Source organism: Branchiostoma belcheri, unplaced genomic scaffold (genome assembly GCF_001625305.1).
Source record: "Branchiostoma belcheri isolate BF01 breed outbred unplaced genomic scaffold, Haploidv18h27 scaffold56, whole genome shotgun sequence".
In the NCBI taxonomy this organism is placed as follows: domain Eukaryota; kingdom Metazoa; phylum Chordata; class Leptocardii; order Amphioxiformes; family Branchiostomatidae; genus Branchiostoma; species Branchiostoma belcheri.
Window position 1 is genome coordinate 61,478 of NW_017804198.1, and position 23,574 is coordinate 85,051.

The following is a 23,574-nucleotide window of genomic DNA, read 5'->3' on the forward strand; positions in this document are numbered from 1 at the left end:
TCTTCACATTAGATACCAAGTATCTGGGACATATCCCAAGCTCAGATGGCCCAGATGAGGATGATAATGATGCTATCATCTCAACAATCACAGTAGATGATGTGCAACCAACACGTACCTGTAGTCTGCCTGCAAGGAGGAGGTCAAAAAAGGTGACACTGAGAACACAGTGTGCCAGTGTAATTCGTGAACTGACAGAGCTAACGTACCTAGTCCACGATGAAGAATACCTCGAACTGCTTAAGACCGAACTCGAGGATATCTTAGAGGATGTGAGAGCTCACACGCCTCATGATGGTCCCTTTGCCCTGAACACAACCCCCAAGAAAAGAGGAGTCAGTGCTCACACACCTCATGACGGTCCCCTTGCCCTGAACACAACCCTCGTGAAAAGAGAAGGAGTCAGTGCTCACACACCTCATGACGGTCCCCTTGCCGTGAACACAACCCTCGTGAAAAGAGAAGGAGTCAGTGCTCACACACCTCATGACGGTCCCCTTGCCGTGAACACAACCCTCGTGAAAAGAGAAGGAGTCAGTGCTCACACACCTCATGACGGTCCCCTTGCCCTGAACACAACCCTCGTGAAAAGAGAAGGGGTCAGTGCTCACACACCTCATGACAGTCCCCTTGCCCTGAACACAACCCTCGTGAAAAGAGGAGACAGTGCTCCTGACAACACAATGCCTTCGCCCCTCACTACCACACCATCAAAAAGAACGGCAGAAATGGCCAAGCTGCCCTTATACAAGGCACCCAACAAAAACAGGAAAAATCCTCATACCAACAGGGTCGGCCACTGGGCAGAGGTGATGAGGAGAAACTATCGAGTCAACAATGTTGCTACAGAGGACAACCTTCCAGAACTAACATGTACAGTGGAAGAGCTCATTGTAGACGACACAGAGGAAACTCTGCCGGATGTACCACAAGATGACGAGTGGGTGACCATCAACCACACAAGGTTGACCGTGGATGACCGGCAACTGCTACTAACAGGACAGTGGCTGACTGACAAGCACATCAATTGTGCCCAGCACCTGCTTAAGGAAGAGTTCCCTCTCCTGGATGGTTTGCGGGACACGGTTGTCCTCGCCTCCGGTAAGGACTTGTCCACCTGCGTGCCAGTCCCAGCAACGGCAGAGTCCATCCAGCTTCATCACATTGGTGACCACTGGGTCGTGTCGTGTACCAAAGAGGGGCAGACTGGCGTCACAGTGTACGACTCTATGTACACCACTGTGGGGATCAGTCTCCGTAGCCAACTGGTGAGACTGTACAAGAACCACGCCAGTGTTGATGAGGGCATTCTCCCCGTCACTGTCATCTGTGCGCAGCGACAGGTGGGAAGTGGGGATTGTGGACTGTTTGCTGTGGCGAATGCCGTTGCTCTGGCGGAAGGCCAATGTCCCACGGACATTGTGTTTGAGCAAACAAAGATGAGGGAACATCTTGACAAGTCCCTGGCGGCAAAATCTCTGCCAATGTTCCCAGTCATCACTACCTTCCAGCGGAGCAAGTACTTCGAGAAAAGCACGTACCAACTGTGCGTCTTCTGTACCTGCCTCCAGTACAGACAGGATGCACCGATGATTCAGTGTGACCAGTGTGCCAACTGGTTCCACTATCGGTGTGTCAACATTTCTGCACGAGATGTGGCGGTCCTCGTGGCAGAACAGAAGTACAGCTGCCCAGCATGCAAGGGGAAGTGAGCTCACCCTGTCTTTGTCTTTGTCCATGCGTGTCTGATTTTTTTATTTTTTACGGGGAATTAGTAGTTTGCCCAATTTATAAGAGTCAATGATGCCCTTAAATGTATGCTTGACAGTTGAAGTTCAAAGTTAACACTGTTCTTACTGTTCTTAGCGTTTACCGGTAGTCAACAACGGTCAGGCAACTTTTTGGGCATCACGAGAACGGGGCACAACCACTCTCTATGCTCTATATGCATATGACAGCAGCATGGAACGTTAATTACATGACCCTCAATTTTTTTCTGTTCTTTTGTGTTAAGTTCAGAGGACGGATCCTCGGTGATTTGGGCTTGGCTTAGGGTTACACTCCCTAAGTGACCGAGGGGGCCCAACTTAATGTTCCATGTTACTGCCTTATGTATCAGCATAGTTAGTGGTTGGTGTAAGTAACAATTTCGGCATTCAGGGGACCAAAATTGTTTTTTTTAAACTTACCTTTGGGGGGTGGGGGATGACACCTTTGGCAGATGACCTCCTCGTGGTGGGTGTCGGTAATGTTGTCAATCACAGGCAACAGCTAACGATCTGCCATGCACTCTTCTATGATTGTACTAAATTGTAGAAAACATAAATGACAAACAGACAAACTAAGTCAATCTTCAACAAGCATACATCTATGTATATTGTACTTATGATCCATGTCAATTCCTGGAGGATGGCTGAATATAGACAAAAAAACAAGAAAGTACTAGTATTCCTGCTCCTGCATACTAGTAAATCAACAGTCCGGCCTATGCTACCATACCTTGAATACAGAGCGCCAGTCTGAACGCCACACACATGGAGAATGGTCGCTGAACTTGAAAAGTTAAAAAAAAGAGCCACAAAGACAAATGTTAGATAATCCTACGAAACAAGATATTAATGATGTATGACTACAGAGTGCTGGACCATCCCCAGAAACCTGAGATGCCGATGTTTTGAACTAGAGAGTGGCTTACGAGTTCCTAACTCAACTCAACTCTACTTCTTTTTGTTTGGTTAGGCCACACCATCTTAATTTTATGGATGACATCCTCTGAAGGCCCCTAAACTAGTACCGTACGTGCGGGCAAATAAAAGAAAAATCCGACCAAAAATAAAACTGCTACCAAAGCACTAGGAATACAAAGCCGTCATTGTGAATTTGCGGCAATACATACCGACATATACAACTAGCCAGCACATGTTAGCTTTTTTCGGAATTTTTAAGTCCGCACTGTATGTATGTACCGAGTTCTTGAGTTGTGGAGTTTTGGTAGCCTGGGTGCCATCCTCCAGAGTTAACCACTGGCTCTGTATTGTCGCTGCCTATCATGGACTACCCAAGGCCTGGAGCCAGGCCAGAGCCTCAGTGGACGTGATCTTTTTTTTTTAGAAAATCAATACGTGCGCAGATGTCATCCATAAAATTAAGTCGGTGTGGCCTTAGTATGGTAGCTGAGGAAATTTGTTTCAATTTACCTTTCCCAAGCACGTCGGCAGAACATACTGCATGTGCACAAAACCTCCATTTTCATGGTTTTCCTTGGATTTGTGGTCAACGTTGGATCAGAATTTCACTTGTTGCGGAGGATATCTTTTACAACACAACTTTTGGAAACGACACTTAAGTGTTAACCTGATATGCGCGAATACAACCTTATATGAGATCTTCTGCCGAAGTGCCACGAACAATACATTTCCCATGACATGCATGACATCTACCATACAATAGTGTAATTCGCTATATTTCCCAGCAGCAAAATTTCACTGAACTATAAAAATTTTCAAATCTTTATATTTTTTCATGCCACATTATGTGGCATCAAGCACAAAAATCGGCACCATAATGATGAGCTCACAGTAGGTAAGTTACAGTATGGATCTTAAAGTATACTGAAAAAATTGAATGATGAAGACCTTATTGTACATTCATGCCATGATGGGCTAGTACAGATACATAACAAACGTATAAAAAAGTGGAGACAAAATATACACTAATTGACTTTGACATAACGTAACATACATAAGGAACATACAAGGATACTATACTACGCTAAAATAATAATAATACTTTTACAGTAATTTGCTTCACATGGCGCCATCGGTCATGATACAACGACAACAAAATTATTTTCCCCCCAAAGACTGTAACATGTAACGTTAATCATCTTAATAGCCCTAAGTTATTTAGGTAAAGGTACATGTTCGGACCTCTAGATCAGTGTTCCTGTGACCGTGTACCTGTATCTAAATTTCTTAAGGTACACAGCCCTATAAATTGATATTATATCAAACCGATGTGCATCATGTACCAACCAAGGCTTATGGTATGAAATTTGCGCTCACCCGGTTGTTCACACGGCGCCCGGACTTCTCCGCTCGTCACCTGGACCCCGACCACTCACGACCATACGTTTATCGGCAACAACACTATCTTAAGGCAACTCACTATGCGTATTTTTGGCTGAACATCCATTTTATCGCATATTTTGATGATAAAAACGCGTCGGAACATCACTCTGCTCGGAAAAGAAGCAAGTACACATCTTGCTAGAGTCTGCGCACAAACCATGCGCACTAGCATTCGAACATGTGACCGGTCAGAGGTCACGGGGTATTTAAACCTGACAGGGATCCATTCTAGTCTTCACCGACCTAGGTATGCGATTTGGAGAAACGCGAAGGTCGCGTTTCACCATATCGCATGTCGATTTTGGCCACCTCAGAGCGGAGGCGCGCAGATCGCCATATGTGTTCGATTTTGTCCACCTGAGAGTGGAAACGCGCAGATCGCCATATGGGCGGCGCATGCCATCATTTCTGTGCGAATTTGTCCCCCTGTAGACGGAAACGCGCAGATCGCGATCTGTGTGAAACTCTCCACCCAAGAGCCGGAACGCGCATGACCTGCGGAGCCACTAACAGGGCCAACCGGGGTCGTGTGGCGCAGTCGGTAGCGCGTTCGGCTCACACCTGAGAGGTTGTGGGTTCGAACCCTGCCCATGTCACCGATCTTGTGCCCTTGGGAAAGGCACTTTACACGACTTTCCTCACTTCACTCAGGTGAAAATGAGTACCTAGCTTCGGTTAGGGACGTCCCTCGGATAGGACGTTAAATGGAGGTCCCGTGTTTGGGAGAGCCACACCCCATGCACGTTAAAGAACCCACCGCACTTATCGAAAAGAGTAGGGGATCTTCCCGGTGTGAGTGGTTCAAAACTTACAGTCCGGTCTTACGCAGCTTGTACATGTGCGCACATGTACAAAACTGGTGTGTTACGCCTGAAGGCGGTTTACCGGTTATGCGAAACAAACAAACAAACAAACAAACCGCCTGAAGTCGGCCCGCCGCTGAGCCCACCCCAGTGCAGGCTCCCGAGTGGGCTGTGACGCTGTAATCAGCGTGACGACCCCATAGACGGCTGGTACATGTACATGGTCTTACAACGGCATCATGAAGTACATAGTAACCTACTTGGTCTTTGTGAAAATGTTTGTTTCTGTGTATTTTTAATCCTGGTTTGCACGAACGGAGCACCGGCCAGAGCACCTGCCCAGCTCGTCGGTAAAAAAAAGCAAACAAACAATAAGTAGACTAAGTGTTCTTCGGTTATAACTGTATATTCCACAGACATTTTATAGACATATCTTTCTGGTAGTTTTTGCTTAAAAGGACATTTGGTAATTTTTTAGAAGTGTCTGTGCAGTATTTTTTCAGCTAGAATCCCACCGGTCGACGTGGTCAAGACGGCAGTTTGCGCCACCAATTCAATTCCGGTAAGTATGTTCAACAGGCAGGATAACATCCAAAGGTAAGTGATCGCATGTAGATGCTGGGGAGATCATCAGGCACACAGCGCCCTGGAAAAGGTTTGCATTACACATAGCTACAGAGAATAAATATTTCCTACTTTTTGTTTAACTAGAAGTCTAACAAAAAACAGAGAATGATGTGTTTGTACTCTGTAGTTTGTATTCGTAGAATAAGCTTATAGCTTGGAATATTGTAAAATGTCGGCGTATGAACCGACGAAAAAAATATTGATTGTGCGGTAAAGTCTTTGATTTTCATGTCCTCCGATAGAAAATTCTTTGACATTGCCTACTATGCATAATTTTCAGACAGTGTCAGACTAGTTAGGTTAAGCCTTTTCTTCTTAATTAAACTATCTACTCACCACACAATGCGAGCAAGTAACCTGTTCGGTGGGAAAGCACTCCGCCGACGCGGGAAATTTCAATATGAACACATTAACCTCACCAAACAATAACAACCTTTGCCTAACAATAAAGTGCGTGGCGTTGTCCACCAGATGCCCTAAGAAAACAACAGCAATATTTCATAAGGTGTGACAACCAATAATATGATAGAAATGTCCACATACGGTGACTTCCAGCCAATCATTGATAGTCTACCTGTTGCAAATTCTTCGGACCAAGGTCTAATTACCTGTGTTCAGACGTACTCTCTCGAAGTTTTCTACCTTTATCAATTTCACGGTCGAAATACCGAAGGTGAAGCAAGCGTCCTATTACCATACCTTCTAGCTCAAGGTCCCTGCATTTTTGCGCAAGGAGAAGTAGAGCAAAAGGAAGACCATGGAGCATTTTGGCAAAACGCGGTGCATTCTGGGGCGTTCCTTCAGAGGACAATGACCCCTTGAATGCGTGCGTCACCCCATACAAGCTCGGCGTCTTTTAGACAAATTGTCGAAGGAAATTTAGATTCTTCAACATATAAATTTGGATACACATACACAAAACAACCTACTTCCTGTTGTTGCATATACAATGTATATGCTATAACATTACCTGTTCTTGGTCAAAGAACTTCCTTGATGCCTGCGGTTAGCCCCTGAGTGCTATCAGTGGGTTCTTCGGGCCAGGGTAGCCCACCTTACCGGCAACACGTGGACCGTAGGTTGATCGGCGTGGCCAGCATCGCCCAGTCAGCTTACCGGTACTTGTAATATTTCGTAGTTTAGACGGGCCAGCCATTACACTCTCGCCAACGTTAACGTTATAATTTCACAGCATACTACAGACGTCATTCCTACCCGAAGATTCTACTCTAATTAACTCTAGGCATACTCTTCAGATAAATCTGTCCCCGAGTCTACCTCGGTATTTTCGGTGATTTATGAAAAGTTTCTCAACGAATAGTCCTCCTGGGTGCAGTGTAGGAAAATATAAGAAGGCAATTAACTTACCGGTACTGACTAATAGTAAGACAGCCTTACCAAACTGCCAGTTTCAACCAACTTTGAGGGTATATATATTTGTATTTGGTCTGAAAAAAAATCCCAGCGCAAACCTTGTCATGTATAACGTCGGGCTCCGGCCGCGATATTTTGCGCTGCGGTTTTTGACTGAATCCTCTTTTTATATCAATATAGATGAACAATATGTACAAAAAATTTCTCTCTATCTTAATATCTATCAAAATACTTACCGCAAAGTCGCCAAGCCGATACCACAATGAACGACCGGATAGCGTCACAACATAACCGTCGCCATCTTGTTATTTTGGTAGAGAGGGAAGTTACGGCGATTGTCGTAAATCCCCCTGTAGATAGAAGTTAGCATTAGAGGACCACCTTAATATTCTAGCACGCAATAAAATGTAGCGCAGATGGGCTAAGTTATAGCCACAAGTTTGAGGCCGCGATAAAGGGAACAATCAGCCGGTAAAAGGAATAACAATCGGTAAAGAATACTAGTACTTTGCTCCGATATTTGCTTCGAGTTGTTGACCAATTCACACATGCTTTTCGGCGACCCTCCCTAGTTATGAATAATCATAACTTCGCCATTTAGATGGCCCCACCATCACACGCTCGTCAACATTGTAATTTTACTGTACACCCCTCAAAATCATACAGAAATATTTGAAATACATTGTAAATATGTCGCCGACTCTACGTGGATATTATCGGCGATTCAGTGTTTCTCAACGAAAACTCCTCTCGGTCCTGTTGCAGACTCTGTGAGTGGAGGAAAGAAAGCAACAAGTTAACTTTCTGACTAATACTAAGACAGTTTTAATCAAACTTTGCGATTTGCATTTGGTCTAGCTATAAAATCCCCAGTGTAAATATATGATGTCATCAGGCCACACCACATTTCGGAGCAGTTCCCATACGTGCGATCGCATCTCAGCGATCTGCGAGTTCCCGCCTTCAAGCGGAGAAATTCGCACACCTATGATGGCCTGCACACACGGCCGATCTGCGCGTCTCCGCTCTCTGGTGGCCAAAATCGACATGCGATATGGTGAAACGCGACGTTCGAATTTCTCCAAATCGCATACTAAAGCCTACCTGGATGACGGGATATCTTGGGGTTCGGACTGTTCCATTATGATGGCGGGGTCTCTATTTTGTAAAATGCCAGTCCATGTTTTTATGTCCATATTTGATTTAAAGAGTCCGACTCTCTACTCGGCCAATATCTGAAATGGTCAACTTTTCAATGCTTACTACAAGCAATTAGCATGTCGCAATTACATTTCAAATTCATGTCATTTGTGTTTTGGAGAGAGCAGTTGGACAGTAGTGAGCCAACTCACTCAGCATAACAGGTGCTGCACATTGTACTGCATGTTGTGAAGTCCCACTATGAACCTTTTGTCCACTACCACACAAGAAACCCCCTATTTTAGACGTAGAGCAGTCTTGTTGTAAAACTCCCCTATCTTACAAGTATAATAGTTCAACCCAGCGACCCAATATCTTCTCTGGTATACCATCACACCTCTGGAGCAAAGGATTTGTCAATTTTGTAGCTCAAACAAAGTAAATTTATCGTTCTTATGCGCTTTGATCATCCTGTACTATACAAAGCCATTTCAAATTACATTTTTAACATCACAAAGAAACGAGAAAAAGCCGAACCTCTGTATTAGAGTAGTTTTAGAGCTGTTTGTACTACAAACATGTATATTACCCATTTCATCTGTTCACCTGTTCTTAGCCCGATACCGGCATGAATGTACAATAAAGGTTATTATTATTACTATCCTTTTGTTTCGGCCAATTTCTACTATTTTTCCAGCGATCTGCGCAGAGCCTGGTATAGGCTAGTGTTAGGAGTCCTGGAGGCAACACAATAAAACCAAGGAGATTTTTGATGAAGCTCCGCTGAAGTCCAATGTGCGACTACGGTTCACTACAGTCTAGCAGAAGAACTTGCAACACTGCAATATACGTATGTTCATGGTAGTAAAAGTTGGCGGTCTGAGGAAAATGTAGGACCCCAGGGCCTGGTAGGACCCGGTGTGTACGGACACGGATCTGTATCCCTGTATATTCACGGTGGCGCCGGATGCAGAAAAGAGAAATTTGGCGAATTATTTGGTAACGGTAATGACAAGTTCGCCGAGCAGAAGTGACAGCAAAAAACCCGAAAAAAAAAGTACCGCCAAAAATCTAAAATATTACAGCAACCTCCGTCAATCCCGGAATTCCGTACATTTGAATAGTGAGAATGAGCCAGTTGATCCATCCGTTTTATTACAGATTTTAAGCATAATCACTATAACATAACACACAAACCATGCAGTGTCACACTTTATAAAAAAAAACAGTGAAGTTCTCGCCTATCCTCCTCTGCAGGCGCTTGTGGTGTGGTTGACGTTGAGTGGTGGGGAGAGGGGCGCTGATGTGCACTTTTGATTGCACTATGATGGGTAAAATTTTCTAATAGCACTTCAATCATTGCATGCATCTCTGTGACCACCTTCCCAAGAAAATCAGTGCCCCCCCCCCACCCACACACACCTATGAAAAGCACTGACCACACCCGTAACTTAACCTACAAAGGAGGCTAGTAGTCGTCTAGTTCAGCAAATATCAGTTTACAAGGTGCAGACCACACAGGTGAGCTCGTAGCCGCTGATGTAGGGTCCACAGGGAAGAGAGCCACACTGCGCCTCCACCAGCAACAGCAGGGCTCCGTTTAGGTCGGCAGATGAACCTTGCCTGAGCTCTGGAGCTCCGTCCACACAGATGAAGTTCTTGTTGCTCGCGTCGTTGAAGGCTCCCGACATGAGGTAGCCGCTGTACTCCTTACTCCACCCCCGAGGACAGGACAGGCGGGCGGGGATCATGACGTGTGCAGACCGACCGGACACGAGACACACCGAGCAGGGGACGTCGTAGTTATGAGGGTTGGTGATGTGCCTCATGTTGTCAGTGGAGAAGTACTCAGCACTCACATGGTACTCTGCCCCGTACATGTAGCTTCCGTGCTGATTACCAGCCACTGGGTTGTTCCACTCCACATCTTCCAGGGGGAGGCACTGGTAGTCACTTCCCCCTCCCGACTGGCTGTACAATCCACCGCCCACAGCACCTGTCAGTGGCATGGCAGGAATACTTTACTTTTCTAGTGCTCTGGCGATATTGTAGCCTCTACCAGGCTTGGGGAGGCGGCGGGAAAGAGTAGAAATCGGCCAAATAGAGAAATAAGCATGCCAAGGGAGTTTGTCCGTTGAGAGAACAATTTGGATTGCGGCGAATTGTTCTCTCAACGGACAAACTCTCCTGGCATGCTATCTCTCAATTTTGACGATTTCTACTTTTTCCACCATAGCATGTTCAGGGCAAAAGATACAAAAACCGTAAGTTCTGCTGCAGTACCAAGGTCATCCACCAGGAGACCCATATTTGACCTTGACCTTCATCTTTCTAATACTTATCAGCATACCAAATATCATCACAATCCATAAAGGCGTTTTGAAGTTATGCTGACTACAAATGTGCGGAAACACAAACGCACAGACAGACAGACACACACACACACACACACACAGACAGACGCGCCAAAAACAATACCTCCATTTTTCATGGAGGTAATAACTTGGGTCTTCTGTTTGACCTACCGGAGTAGACATTCTTTGCGTTTTCGCCACAGTCCTCCCTCCCCCACCGCACGTACACGACATGGTTTGGCGGCGTCGCGTCGGCCGCTCTCCGCTCTCGAGGTGCCCCGCCCGCAGAAATGCCGTTCTGCCGGTCCTCTGTACCAGCTAAGGCGGTCTGCGCAGAACGGGTAATCTGTTATATGATGTAAAGACATTGGTATGAACGACTGAAGTAGCAGTGTTCTAGTCAGTGTTTGTCTTCAGTCATTTGACGGACTTTTGCTGCTCATGACAGAAATTTTGTCCAACCCGTCATCTTTTAGTTTAAAAAAAATGTAAAAATATAGAAAGTGATGTTTTAAACGAAGATTTTAGTCTACCAGTAAAATTTGCCCCTCATTATGCAGAAAATAGTGTTTCAGACATAGGGTCTAGATTTCAAGATTTCCCAGGGGGAGAATGTCTCCTGATTAGGCCATGTTGATTTGATTATATGGATGACATCCACTGGGAACCCCAAAACTGATGCGCGCGTGCGAATAAAAAAAAAGTTTTGCAAAAAAAAAGTTGCTTTCACTATGAAATCTACGTGGTCATGAAGGTTGAACAAATTGCACAGAATATGTTATGGCGAATAATCTACTCTTCGAATTCATTTCTTTACATTTTTTTGTCTTTTTTCCTTTGATTTTGGCATTCTACGACATTGGTATCGTTTCTAAATGTTTTCCTTTCAACGTATGGTATATTTTTGCTTATTTAGCAACTGTTTTGCACGATTTACAGTCTGGTTGAAAACTTTTTTTGTTGGAAACGGCCGAAAATTCATGCGCGCGTGGATGTCATCCATATAATCAAATCAACATGGCCTTACCCAAAAGTCTAGGATTGCCGCGCCTTCTTAGTTTGACATGGTGTTACGTCAAAGAAAACTGAGATGGCGGGGAAAAATCAGGCTTGCTACAGCACTGGTTAAGTAGACAATACAGAACTTCCCACCCCAAATACACATGGGAACAATATTGTTTCCACTTTCTCACGGTTGCAATGATGGTTTTTATGTTGTTGTTGAGAGCTTGGCCTGGGTTCAGAGTCAGGGATCTTGTTCTGGTCCTTGTAATTATCGTAAAAGTACTGCTTTTTATTCCTTTTTTGTCTAATAAGTTTTACTTCTAACAGGAGGCTATATACTGGTAATTGCAAGTGAAGTGCTTAAGGTTCATTTGATTATGTAGATTACTTTAAAAGTGACTACTCTATAGTCTACATTTTGACGCTAAATGATAGGGATGTTAAAACAATTTTCTTTTTTTCTCCCAACGTGGAGAAATTAGAATAAAGTATGGGTTGGCCTCTTTAAACAGGTCTTGTCTTTCGTGATCACAGAACAGTCAATTTGAAATAATATCCAGTCGGATCCTTATCACAAGGTTGCTGAGCAGTGTTACCTCCCGCTGCAGGTCTGACATGGTGACGTAGACCAGCGGCACGAGGACGGCGTACACCAGCACCGCGCCCAGACAGCCTCCCGCCAGGAGCACCAGTCCTGTCCGCCGCCCGCCCGGACACTTGTACCCACCCTCCAAACCTGAATAGAAATAAAGGAAAACATAATGAAGTTCCTCATTTTCAACAATGTGCAACCAGTACAGCGCTCTAGCTATCTAAAATTTCTTTCATCTCAATTTTGTTTGACGCAACATCACAATCCTAGGGGCATGCTAGCCTGGAAAGATTTCAAATCTTGATCCTCTGTAACTCTGTTTCCTTCAAAATTCATTCGGAAAGACGGCGCTCGCTAGAACACTGATCAAGTATCAGAAAAGGTAAAACATTCTTATAAAAGAAGTTACTATTCTGTCGGGTGGTGGAACGGTGAAGAAAATTTGGCGTAGAGAATATTTTTTTCTGTGATAACTCACCTCGGTCCATGGCAAGTTTCTCCGAAGACATTTTCCTGACACCGATATGCCACAAACCTAGTTTTGAAGAATGGAATACAGAAATGGCGCAATCCAACAGGTGGTCAACTTCAACTGAGTGTCCAGATGCAAAGCCAACACTCATTTGGGGGGGGGGGCTCTTAGAAATAATTCGGTGAAGCTTACTGGTCTGTGCCAAAATGTTTCATGGGATTTATTTGAGGGTTAATTTACATACATAGTAGGCAATTGGGAAGCTTGCTAGAGTCTCCAAAAATTCACGTTTAGAAGGCCGTACAAGCTTATTTCCACAGTCATCATATTTGGAACAAACTTCAAGTGACTATATTGTATGCACACATCCGATATTAGTATGTATTTTACGGTCTTTGTTTGGTATCATTTGACATTTTCATTCAACTGTCTATATTTTCATTTACTTTTCTGTCAGTTTTTAATGGACAAGTTGGTTTATAACATTTGTGATCTTAGCATTTTATCTCTGTGAAGAGAATAGTGTATTTTATCCCATACACATCATGTAGACGTTCCAATGTTGTGAGATATAGTTGCTTGGTATAATCAAGATTTGTTTCTCTGTAGTACGTCGTCCACAGAACTACCTAAACATGGCCTGTACATCTAGCCTTTTATTTAAAATAACAACAAGGTATAGTGACGCTCAACTCAAGTTTTTCAACTTATTTTGTCAGCGCCATTTAACGATAGAAATATGTATGTAAATACAACCAGATAGACAAAAGCTGAAGTGCACCTGAGCCCCCCACCCCACCTAGCAACTTATTATTTCGATTATAGATATGCTTAGTCCATATCAGGCTTCAGAAAATGGCTGGAAAGAGTAGAAATTGGCCAAATAGACCAAGCCCTCGCAAAGAGAACAGGTTACCGCCTCCAAAAGCCTGGTAGAGGTTACTAAATTACTTATGTATTTTACTTTGCAGATTTTTTGGAGCGGTGGCGTTCCTTTTTTGGGGGGGAGGGGGGGATGATACACGATTTTTACACGGACTAAAGGGATCTCTAAAAATGCGCGGCAATGGGAGTTATTACGAATCTCCGTGGATGCAGCGCTACCGCAAACAAGGCCCTCCCACCGAAAGGAACCGCCACTCTAGCCGCTCGAAGAAACAAACGCTCCCCCACTAGAAGTCTACTAAACACGGCCATGCGAGAACTTCCTAGTTTTCCATTCCTGCAGTCCTTCTCGCATTTTCTGCTTTGATTCCTCCCAGGTAAAGAGCGGCTTGTAGCCGAGAAGACGCCTGGCTTTCTTACAGTTGAAGTAGAAGGTCGTGTTCAGGAGTGTCAGCAAAGCCGGAGTTATAGGGGGAACGAAGTTGTAAAACGGTTTCAAGAGAAAACGCAGGAAAGCGAGAACATAAGCGATGAAGTATAGGACCCAGAGAGGAAGAACTAAGCTGTCGTCCCAACGAATTCCGATAGGGGCGCATAGCTCGTTGTACCTCGTAACCTCGTTCTGTACCGGCGTGTCGTCGGTTATGAAGAACGCCTCCCCGCCTGCGGTGCTTGGTGACGTCACCAGCGTCTGAGCGGCCAGGAGGTGAGCCCAGGCGACGTTCCCGGCGTACAAACATTCGCTCTTGACCTTGGGATGACTGAGGTGTTTGAGGGGCCCGGCGAACGGATCCACGCCGAAGTCCCGCCACATCTTATACGCACTCCATTCACCATCACCATATAGGCCTGCAACAAACAGAGCTTTGAAAATTTAAAAAGGGCTCGTTATTATTTATATGGTCGTCTTCAGGATAAACTGTATTTAACATATAGCCAGAAGGCGTCCACCAATCAAAAGGCTCCATTCCCCATTGGTTTTCAGGCCGTAACCTAAAAAGTGGTCGGTTATTAGAATAAACAGGCCAATTACACTTTTAGTATCTATCTATTATAAACTTATTGTAGTTTATTTTGAATAATTTATTTGAAGAATATAACAAAATTGAAAAGATATAAGTTAAATTTTAACAGAAAAAGACTGAAAATAATTTTTGACACCCACTGTTCGAATATCAAGTGGTCACCGCAGATTACTGCAAAGATGATCTGTTTTCTGTCCATGCCATCTTTTTTACGTAATTTAGAATGTGATAGATTTTTGGCAATTGAGAAATTTGTTTATAAAGGAGTTTGTGTAAAAAATGCGTCAGTTGGATAAGCTATATGATAATAACGTTGTTGCCCCACCTTATCCTCGGTGTATATGGTGATATAATCCCTGGTCAGGTGCGATAACCACCTCATAAACCACTTCGTTTGCTACGCTCACTTGGTGGTTTATTCGGCGGCTATCGCACCTGACCAGGGATCATCTAACCATATACACCTTGGGGCGGGGCATTAACTCTTTAGTAATCCCCATTCTTCCTTTATTCCTTCCTTCTTCTTCTTTCTTCCTTTCTTCTTTCCTTTTCGTTCTTTCTTTCTTTTCCTTTCTTAAAAGCCATCGGAGAGCGTAGATTTGGCACTTGTGGTTCTGACGTACCTCCCGGCCTTAAGGTACAGGTGTGCAGAGTTTTCCCGCCATTTGTCCGCCGCCCGTTCGACCTCAGAACAGCCGATTCCGCAGCCGCCTTCGTCCGGCCGTAAAACAGCACTGGGGACGAGCTGTCGTACGGCGTGCTCTCGTCCCCATCCTCCACAGGGTCGCCCCGCCGGTTTGGCCCCACAGCTAACCGACTGCTAGTGTAGACGAAGCTGGTAACGTCTTCATTCAGGCAGCGCTAGCATTGGAGCAGAGTCTCTGTTCCTGATGTTTAGAACAAGGGAATATGCTTCAAGTTTTTAGTGATATCAAAGTTATCCTACAAGGCAATTTAAGAGCATTAAAATATTCTGCATTTTGAACTTTGTTTGATATTGACATTTGTCACCATTCCTTAGCACATTTTCGTTATCATTTCACACTTAAAGTGTTTTGAAATACCCCCCAAAAATAAAATACTGTACGTAAGGAGTTTCTTTATTTATGTGTTCCACCAATATGTAGCTAGAGCTACAAGCCTACTTTACGAAACAAGCATCAGATAGTTTTGATTGAACTTACTACACCAAGAAGGTGGCCACTCAAAATTGACTCTAAAAATGTAGTTCTACTGCCCTGAAATCCCTTTGGGTGCCATTTATATTATAACAGTCTGGAGTCCAGGCTTTAGTCTCTTTTCATATTCCAGAATTTCATGACTAGACTCATTTTATGCCGCCACCAACGCAGAGGACAAATACAGTACAGGTCACAATACTCATTCTCACTTGAGTTAAGTGAGGAAAGTCGTCTAAGTGCCTTTCCCAAGGACTTTAGCTCCCCGTGATCCTTGTTGGCACGGTAGCCGCTCTTGGCGAGCTAACAAGCCTGGACTCCATGCTGATGTTTGTCTTGAGTTTATCGTGATCAGTGTTAACGGTGTTTGAATATCGGGATGGAATTGCGACGTGGGTTCTGTAAAGAATCGCCCTGACCCATAATCCGTTATTTCAGGAGGCCGAAATTATACATGCATAAACATATACTGTCACTGACGAAAGCTAGTGGATACTAGCTGAAACGTCTGACGTTTTCAAAATCATATCCGGTTGCTTGAGTAACTGCTTTTTTGGCGTATCGTATACGTATTACCTGGATGTCTAACCTTCATCGACGTACATGTATATACTGTATAAACATATCTAGGATACACTATTTTACATTTCCGAACTCTGAACAGATTCTCTTGTACAATTGCTAGAGTTGAGTGACGTAACTACGATGACCTTGACAACACACCTTTGACATTGACGTCCCACAAGGTCACGTCGTTGACCAATCCGAAGAGGTCATTTAGTGACACTGTGTGGATGACCACGTCTGCGCCTGCGCACACCTGTCATCTGCGCCATATTTGTTACGTCACCACGGACCAGACTGAGGTTTACCCCTACAGGTCATCAGTTAATTCACTTTGTTAGCGACATATTTCTTAGTGAACACAATATACATAGATATATCTTGGTTTAAAACCAATTTTGATAATGTGTGCTGTTGTATTGTGTCGTGAGTTAGTGTACGGAACGGCAACTCTAAGAGCTGTTGATGTATTTACAAACGCTTCTCTGCAGGAACACTTCAGCGCATCCAATGCCAGTGCAGTCCTCCATGAAATTGCTAGAGGGCGGTTTCGATACATGCACTTTGCCTTTATATATGTAAACAGGACATATTTCCAGCCCCCAATGGAATAGTCTATATGTGGTATACATCAAAGAACTGATAGATAGCGGCGAGTTGCAGAACTCCAGTCAGAAGCTCTGAGGAAGGTGTCTGATAGACATCGAAACGTAAGCAGGTGAGAACCTTACTGGTTGTGTAAGAAGAAAATTCTATACCCTAATCAAAGAACTGAGCTGTCAAAGATAACCTACTTCTCAAATGAGTGTTCAACTATTGTAAACTCACATTGGCAGCGTAGTCCAACCTCCAAATTGCCAATTTAGTAAAAAAATCTCATTTTTCAATCATCACAAATACGTACGGTAGATGGAAACACTGAGGGAATGCTCCCTGACCCAACTTGTACACCACCAAAACTAAACAACATGTCATCACTCTTATTAGAGTTATACCAGGCAACCAAAACAAGACTATAACCATTTTTTCAACAAAATAGAAAGAGAAAAACTCTTCAGCTGAAAAAATATCACCACAAATATAAAGAAAACTGCTGTTTTCAGTTGGTTTGGATGCACTCACCAATGGCATTGGATACTCAAACTGGGCCTTCTGCGCCTGCGGGAAATGGTGACCTTTGCCCTTCGAAATTTGCTTAAATTCGCTTTATCACTCAAGGTCTCTGGTTCTTGAGATGGTCAAATTAGGTATTGATTTGTAACTGGATGGTTCCCAATTCATGTTACTTCTTTGTTAACTTATTAAAAAAAGTTCTCGGGTTCGCTAGTACAAGAAGCAACATGCAAAATTCTGCCCCCCTAAGCCATCAAATATCACCACCTCCCAAATTATATCATAATCCCCTCCCCCTCCAAAACAAAGAAAATACAGTCGCAGAGCCTGTAAAAGACGCTACAGCAAAACACTATTTAAACACCAGACTTGTGAACAGGTTTCCTACCACTGTTCTGAGACTTGCTGTAACCGCGAGGTTCCGTATCGACCACGCGGATCTCGGAGATGTTCTTCCCTCTCTGCACCAGCAAGTCAACAATATGGGAGCCGAGAAACCCGCAGCCTCCTGTCACCACGTACGTTAGACCCGCTGACATGGTATCTGCGGTTAAAGACAAGGTGAAACTTCAGTTTAGCTGCGAATTCAATGAACAATTCAGCAAATAAACTCTTCCACCGGTGCGTATCTAAAAAAATCCCCAGTTCTTTCTGACAATTGTGGTTAAGGTAGCAGTACACAGTATCCGGCCTATGGGGATTTCTATAGTTAAGAATCCCAAAGTGACCTACTTCGAAGTGACCTACTTCGACACGGTGAAAAATATAGTAGGGCGTAAACGTTAGGTACAGAACTTGAATATGTTTGAGTTCAAGGTATAATGTACAAAATATGTAAAAATGGGCTAAAGTTTGTCGGCTAGTTCACTCGTGATGCAATCTTTTAAAAGCGCTATGCGGAAGGTCATTGCAGCAATCGCACAACACTAGGCTGTGACAGTATCAAGGCGCAAATCTACACTAACCGAGCAAAGATCAGAATTCAACTTTAACAGCCTCAAACCTGTACCACAGTACCCGCGTCGTGCCGTACACACAAGAATCTCTGCGCCTGTCTCAAGTACATGCCGACCTACTTTGTGCCCTTACTTCTTTTGACTACGGGGTTCGCCCATTAATACTGTGTACTGCGACCTTTAACTGGGAAACAACTCGACGCCTCATGACGTTCTGTGATAATATATGTTAAGTTACTTGGCGATTATCTCATCAACAATTCAATTAATGAAATCATTTAGCAACATTTGAGTTAAGGGCGCCTTGAAGTGTTCTGATTTTACCTAGGGAAAGAAAGAAACCTTTGTCAGGGCCACCTGGAGGAAAGTGGATCTGACATTTGGCCTTCCTTTGTGTTCTAATCGTTTTGCCCCTGGCATAGTACTCAACACTCTTTGTTCAGATATTGTCGCATCCCCCCTCATATATATTATTGACGCGACGATGTTACCATAAATGATCAAGCTTTTAAGCTGTACGAAACGTGGGGCTAGGCCAACTCTAGATCTATTTTATGGATTTTATACAGGTTACAGGAGAAAATTTGATTTCAAAAGAGTGGGGGGAGCGCTGCCATATTCACAAGAATCTCCTTTTCTGAAACGACCAGTGTTTCTGATGAATTATGAGGCTTTGATGGTTGCAACAAGAATGGGTACCCAGTTCGGTCCATCATATCTACGTTCTGTTTAATCCTCATTTAAAGGTTTATTTCTTACCCAATGAACCTTTGTTGGTCTACATTTGAGAAGCAATTACTTAGGTATGGATTTAATACGTCTCTTGAAAATTGGCAAAATTTGGGCAGCTTTTAATAAAATGACAACAATTCGCTGTGGTGCGACTGTCGTTGTGGGCGACGGTTGAACAGAAAATACCACTCCCCGCGCCTGAACACCTGCAAAGGAAGTGTATTTTACAAACTCGCTCGAACTTTGCACTAGATTTTCACACAAGCTTTCATTTTGATGACCCTCCCCGAGCCATTTTCTTTTTCGATGGCCCTCCCCGGAGCGCTTTAGCCATTTTTTCAATGGCCCTCCCCCCAGGCCCAAAAATTTCAAAATGGCCCTCCCCCAGTGCACCATCCCTCTCCCCACTAAATATCGTCTACTCTCCTGTGTAGCTACAAAGCCTGGTGAAAGTTCCTCAGAGATTTGAAATGTGTACACTGAGAACATATTCTTACCTGTGAGGCACAAATCGGACAGCAATCTTAGCGATATTTCAGCACTGATCCGCCACAGAATCAGTTGTGTGTGGAATGAAGTAAAACTTGTCCTTTCACTTCAGCTTATTGTGAGTCAGAGTATTGAAATGTCAAAGTGTCACCTCTGACATGGGATTGGCGTCTGGAGCCCTCGGTTCTTAACGGATCGTAAATCTGGTGTTCAGGTACGCCTCCCATCGAATGGATCCACCTTAAATTTTGTAAACAAGACCTTCCGAGCCATGATCGGTGTGTGGACTCGCAAAAGCTGAACAAGAATTCGGAGATCCCATACCTCCATGAAACATGAGTTATTGTGTTCTTCAAGAAGAGTATATAAATATGTATTCGGTTTGGCCGTTGTGTGGCTCCGTATCATATATATGTAGGTCGACGATGTAACTCTATTATTTGTCGGCGCATTTTTTTAATTTTTGGTGTGTGGGTAGCAGTTGTGAAAATGTACTTGAAGTTTAAAAATGGACCACCTGATTTTTCGTAATTGCAGTGGGCTTTTTGTGCATTTATCGATTGTGTTAATGCAGCCTATATCAGTGAATGGATCGTAGTGATATTTGGTAGGTGTGCAGCGGTTGCAGAAACAAATTTGAAGGTTAAAATGGTTATCCCATTAAGTATCTGCATTGCTGTAAAGTGTTGTGTATTTTTGGGTTTTTGTTTGTGGACAAAATAACTTGAGAAAACGGGAGCTGGTTTGAATGGTATTTACTGTTTGGGTAGTGACATGAAAGGCGAAGGTCAAGGTCGATAATGGGTAAATTTAAAGTGCCAGGAGAATGGTTTCTAAGCAGTGGATAGCCGTTGGAGATCATCGGGAACGAATGGTGTGATTTGGGGACTCCTAGTAGCTTGTTTGGGACTGTAGTAGACAATTTTTTTGTTGTTTTTTAGCCGCGACGTTTCCGAACAAACGGCCGGGAACAATTTTACACCAAGATGGCGGGGCAAGGGCAAGGGAAAGGGAAAGGAAGATGAACGCTGGATTCGCGTACGGAGATACGTACTAAAAACATTATCAATTTTTTGGCAAGTTCAGGAAAAGAATCAACATTTTGTGCTGTTCAACCACGGCGGTCTGTCACTACGGCATTCTTTCCCATTGCTAGGCGTGTTCTAAAAAGTATCGGGTTACAAGACGCTATTTTGGCCTGTTTTGGACTACCAGTAAAACACTTGAAAATAAACAAATAATATTTAGTGGTAAATTTCGTCAAATTAAAATGAAAATATCGTCTTAACATCCTGTAAATGTTAGCTTTTTATGTTAAATCAATGATTTTTAAAAAATTCGCTCAGAAAGACGATTATTTTCGGGTTTCCGAGCACAAGTTATGTCACGTTTTTAGGCAAACTTCGTTCAAACCTGGCTACGTATATTGCACCAGATCCTCGATTTTTATATTTTTCGCTGACTGGGGATCAGGTAAAAAATCGTGTTTTAGGGATTTTTTAATTTCTGATTTTAAGTCTAGTTTTTATCGACATATTGGTGAAAAAATTGCATTTTTTGACATTTTTCTCACTAAATTACCCAAAATTCAAAATTGAGGCCATTTTTCAAAAATCCCTAAAACACGATTTTCGGGACAACTGTGACAGTCATTTTGAGCCGTAAATGGGGTATGCTTGACTCTCCATGTTTCCAGGTTTGAACGAGTTTTGCAGACATGTCATATCGCCAGAAAGTGTGCATTGTGTTATTCATACCCACCAAAAGTAATAGCGGACATGTACTGTCCAGGAAACTGTTTGTATCTATAGAAAAGTGTTGTTTTTTATCTGTTGCAAAGCACTCGGGCAGAAGGGCTTGTTTTGCCGCTTTATTGTAAATGACCGCAGGTGACCCCGAAATGGAACGCGGGTTCGATTCGAATTGCCCAGATCGAACACAGTTCGGATTCTATGAAATGTGGGAACTTTGCAGCCCAGATTTTACCACCGTGAACCCTAGTCCTGCGGCCGCCGAGTTTCCTTTTTTATGTTTTATTTGTGTGGACTTCAAGTGTACTCGGTTATCTGGTGCCCGCGTGAACCCAAAAGTGTCCACTGATATGTCCTAAAATATATCAGTCATGTGTGCACGGTCTAAAAGCGCCCCATGGCGGTTTATTTACAAAGTACACCTCTTAACCCTTGTCCTAATGGCATTCCTTACACAATATTTTAAAATAATTTCATTTTGGCCTGCAGTGCCATAGTTACTTCGTTGCGTTTCGCTGCGGTGTGATGCTTTGCACGAGAAACACCACAAAATCGATCGTACCTAAACAGGGTGATAATTATATAGATGATACTATATGTGAAAAACAGCTGCGCAGGACAAGAGTTCAAGATTGATTGTTGTCTTTATCAAAAAGACTATGTATTTGGTTTGGCCGTGGTGTGGGTCGGTCGGTTCATCGTGGTTTCCATCTTCCTCTTTGACCGATAAATCAAGCGTGTCAGTGTCATGTCAATAACGTCACGCTTTCGGTAAGATCCTGTCTCGGGATCTACGACGACTTTCCCCGAGGCAACAGCTGACTCGTCTCGGTGTTTTCTCTCTTGGTGACGATCAAGGTTAAACTTACGAGCAAGGGAGAAATGAGGCGAGGTATATGTGCAAAGAAAGATATTTTTATTTTGACTCTTCAAAACACATAGATACAATTTAGAAAAAAAAAACGATGCTCATCATCTGGACCCCAGTAGCAAATTGTATACATAAACGTAAAGAAATCCGTCCTGCCCACCGTTACTGCAGCTGCGAACACACAAACATCGGCCACTACCATAACCCTTTCTCGGTGGTAACGTTTATGAATAAAAATAACTTTACTAAATTTACTGAAATTGTAGGGGCGTTGTTAAAAATACTTTTTTTACATTTTTTTTTTCTTTTCAGAGTGTAATATGACTAAAACCTGGCCCTCTGCGCATGAGCCTACTACTGACCTTTGCCCCTACGTATACGTCACGAATGGTTGTTTAGAAAAGACATTTTCATGTTCAATTCATACACATAAAACGCTGTCCACACACACACACACACACACACATATATATATATCATCCTGTTTTTAATCTTACGCAGGTTAGTTACCATAAGATCTTAATAATACCGACAAACAACTGGTTAATTACTCAGCATAAAAGTAAATCTGTATTGGTATACTTCACAGTCTCAATTTACTTCGTGTTGGCTTGAAGGTTTCAGCCCTTTTGGTCATAACAGGTTAATCACGATGGTCAAATTTGGGCCCAAATATTCCAACCTTTTAATCGAACCGAATCGTGTTCGATATGACGTCATTCGAATAGAATCATGTTCGATATGACGTCAATCGAACCGAACGTTCGTTCGATCCGGGGTCACCTGCGGTCATGTGCAGTAAACACGCGGCTTCAAGCCCGTTTTTACACGGGTACCCCTTAACAGTAAAAAATCAACCTTTCTGAAATAGAAACTGATTTCGGAACAGTATATTTATGCCCTGTTTTATAGTTGATATGTAACATGTAACGAAGCTACTGCCGTTATCGTGTGTGACCTTGACGATCGTAATTGTTGTTTACGGGGATATATGTTGACCCCTGTACTTACTCACCCTGCCTGACATGCGTGCAAACATGGTATTTAAACCGCAACAAAAACAAATTCAATTCACCTCAAAAACGTTTTAAATTGTAGGCAAGACACAAATCTCGATCTGTGTCGGACGGATTTTTTAAAGATGGCGGCATTCTAGAATTATCGGTATTGGAAGTTGAAAAAGTGCATTTTTTGGCGAATTTTTCGGCCTTAACAACACTTTAACTTTGAAATAAAGAAAACTGTCCGACTCAAATCTTAATTTTGTTATGCTGTTCTCTAAAATGCAAAAATGTGGGATTATCTGGGAGATTTGGGGTCGGTTTAAATAGGTTGTTTGGATATTGACGTTGATTGTTCTAGAATAAGCATTCGACGCGTTGAGAGTGATTCACACACATTTAAGCATTGTAATAAAAACAACAACACTTGAGGTATATGCCGTGCGGATTTTATCACATTTGGACAAGGGAGTCCCCGTGAAACTGTTAATTATTGCTTAACAAAAATGTTT

The 23,574-nt window shown here is 43.2% G+C and overlaps 1 protein-coding gene and 1 pseudogene across 1 annotated transcript; both read right to left on the bottom strand.

The window, feature by feature from the left end:
* Positions 1 to 9,556: 9,556 nt before the first annotated feature.
* LOC109481461 (short-chain collagen C4-like) lies at positions 9,557 to 11,593 on the bottom strand. The gene is made up of 3 exons (XM_019784047.1): positions 11,546 to 11,593; positions 10,600 to 10,774; positions 9,557 to 10,070 (listed from the first exon to the last, which is right to left on the bottom strand). The coding sequence occupies exons 1-3, from the start codon at positions 11,591 to 11,593 to the stop codon at positions 9,574 to 9,576; spliced, it is 720 nt and encodes a 239-aa protein (XP_019639606.1). The 3' UTR covers positions 9,557 to 9,573.
* A 2,087-nt stretch (positions 11,594 to 13,680) lies between these two features.
* Positions 13,681 to 17,801, bottom strand: LOC109481462 (annotated as a pseudogene).
* Positions 17,802 to 23,574: the final 5,773 nt, after the last annotated feature.